At 29.8% G+C, this 1,679-nt stretch overlaps 1 protein-coding gene across 1 annotated transcript in view; it reads right to left on the minus strand.

Moving 5' to 3' along the window:
• Nucleotides 1-1,679, minus strand: part of LOC111618898 — a 60,735-nt gene that overhangs the window by 3,810 nt on the left and 55,246 nt on the right. Inside the window, exon 3 of the mRNA XM_023360523.1 lies at nt 310-519. Within this exon, the coding sequence (XP_023216291.1) occupies nt 310-519 (210 nt within the window). The remainder of the gene's footprint in view (nt 1-309; nt 520-1,679) is intronic.

A 1,679-nucleotide genomic window follows, 5' to 3' on the forward strand; every position in this document is an offset into this window, starting at 1 on the left:
ATTTTTTTTACGGATTTAACTTTATAAAATTGATAAATTTTTAATGTTTTTTACGAGTAAAAATTTAAAAAAAATATATAATTTAGTACAAAGTTTTTCCAAAAAAAAAGAGGGAGAAGTTGCCACTTTTTCTTGTTATTCTTAAAGGGATTTTTATAAGCTTATTTGCTTACAATTTTACATCAGAGAAAAATAGAATTTTTTTTAATATATATATTATTTTCCTCTTTAAAGAAGGAATTTTTTTTTTTGTTAGAAAAGAAGAATAATACGATTTCCATACTAATTCCTGTGATAGGATCAATGTACGTACGTCTAAATACACTCCTAATAAATCATACTTTTGAGCGGGAGGTTGGTCACTCGGTAGATATCGATAAAATTCAACATTGTTTTTATACCACTTGACTGAATATAATTCATCTGCTTCCAAATCAAATGAGCAGTTTAACCAAATCGAATCACCATTCAAAATAGCATGAGGTACATCCAACCGAACGAGACGTAAGCAGGAAGCACCTGAAAAGATTTCAAGCAAAAATTAAGCCAACGTGAATACGGATTTTTCCTTTACAGAAAATAATACCGTGTATGTATAATAGTATTATTACTAAAGTTACGTGTCAACTTTACTGTGAAATTCGGTACAGTACAGTACATGCCTTGTAAACAATATGTTTCCTGTACGCTTCGTGTATATACTATAATTCGATTCTTTTTTTTTTTAAAGCAATAAAATAAGTTATATACAGTCGAACTTGTGTAAAACGGACAATTTTTCCGATTTGGCAGGTTTCCGTTTAGGCGGATTTCCGTTTTATTGAGTTTCCGTTTTGGACAGGTTTTACTTTTTATATATAACTTTTAAATGTTTATATTTTAAGATATTTTAAAAAATTATAAAATTATATCAATAGAAAATATATTAGCCTAATATTATTATTATTATTATTAGGAGTAGAGCCTACTCGAGTGTCTAGGCTGAAGAAAGGAAGAGTGAGAGGATGAGAAAGAGGATCAGAAAGAGAAGAGAAGGTCTGATAGGGTAATGAGAGGAGATACAGGCTACTTTAGGATCTAGGCTGAAGAAAGGAGAAAAGTATAGGGATGAAGAAGAGGAAGGAAAGTCCCAATAGGGTGTTTAGAAAGGGGTAGAACCTACTCGAGAATTTAGGCTGAAGAGAGTGAAGATACGAGAAAGAGGATCAGAAAGAGATCTCATAGGGTATTGAGAGGGTGGTGGAGCCTACTATAGGGTCTTAGCTGAAGTAAGGTAAGAGGTAAATGGATGAGGAAGAGGAAGAAAGATCCCAATGAGGTGTTGGACAGGGGTTAGAACCTACTCGAGGATATAGACTGAAGGGAGGACAAAAGTAAGATGATGTGAAAAAAGATAAGAAAGATGAGCGGTACTGAGATATAAAGTGAATAAAAAAATATAAAAGTAAATAATGATATTTATAGAAAATCATTTTTTATATATTTTCTACATAAATTTATCCGCAATTAATACAAAAATATTTAATTATTTATATATTAAATTTATTTAAAATTTAAAATTTATATACAGTACAATATATTTAAAATAAATCATCAAATCCTTCCGCATCCTTCCCTCATTTCTGTAGGAAGATGCTATAAGTTAACATAAATTTCATATATATATATATATATTATAC

This window comes from Centruroides sculpturatus, unplaced genomic scaffold (assembly GCF_000671375.1).
Source record: "Centruroides sculpturatus isolate CEXI.00-Female unplaced genomic scaffold, Cexi_2.0 scaffold58, whole genome shotgun sequence".
Classification (NCBI taxonomy): Eukaryota; Metazoa; Arthropoda; class Arachnida; order Scorpiones; family Buthidae; genus Centruroides; species Centruroides sculpturatus.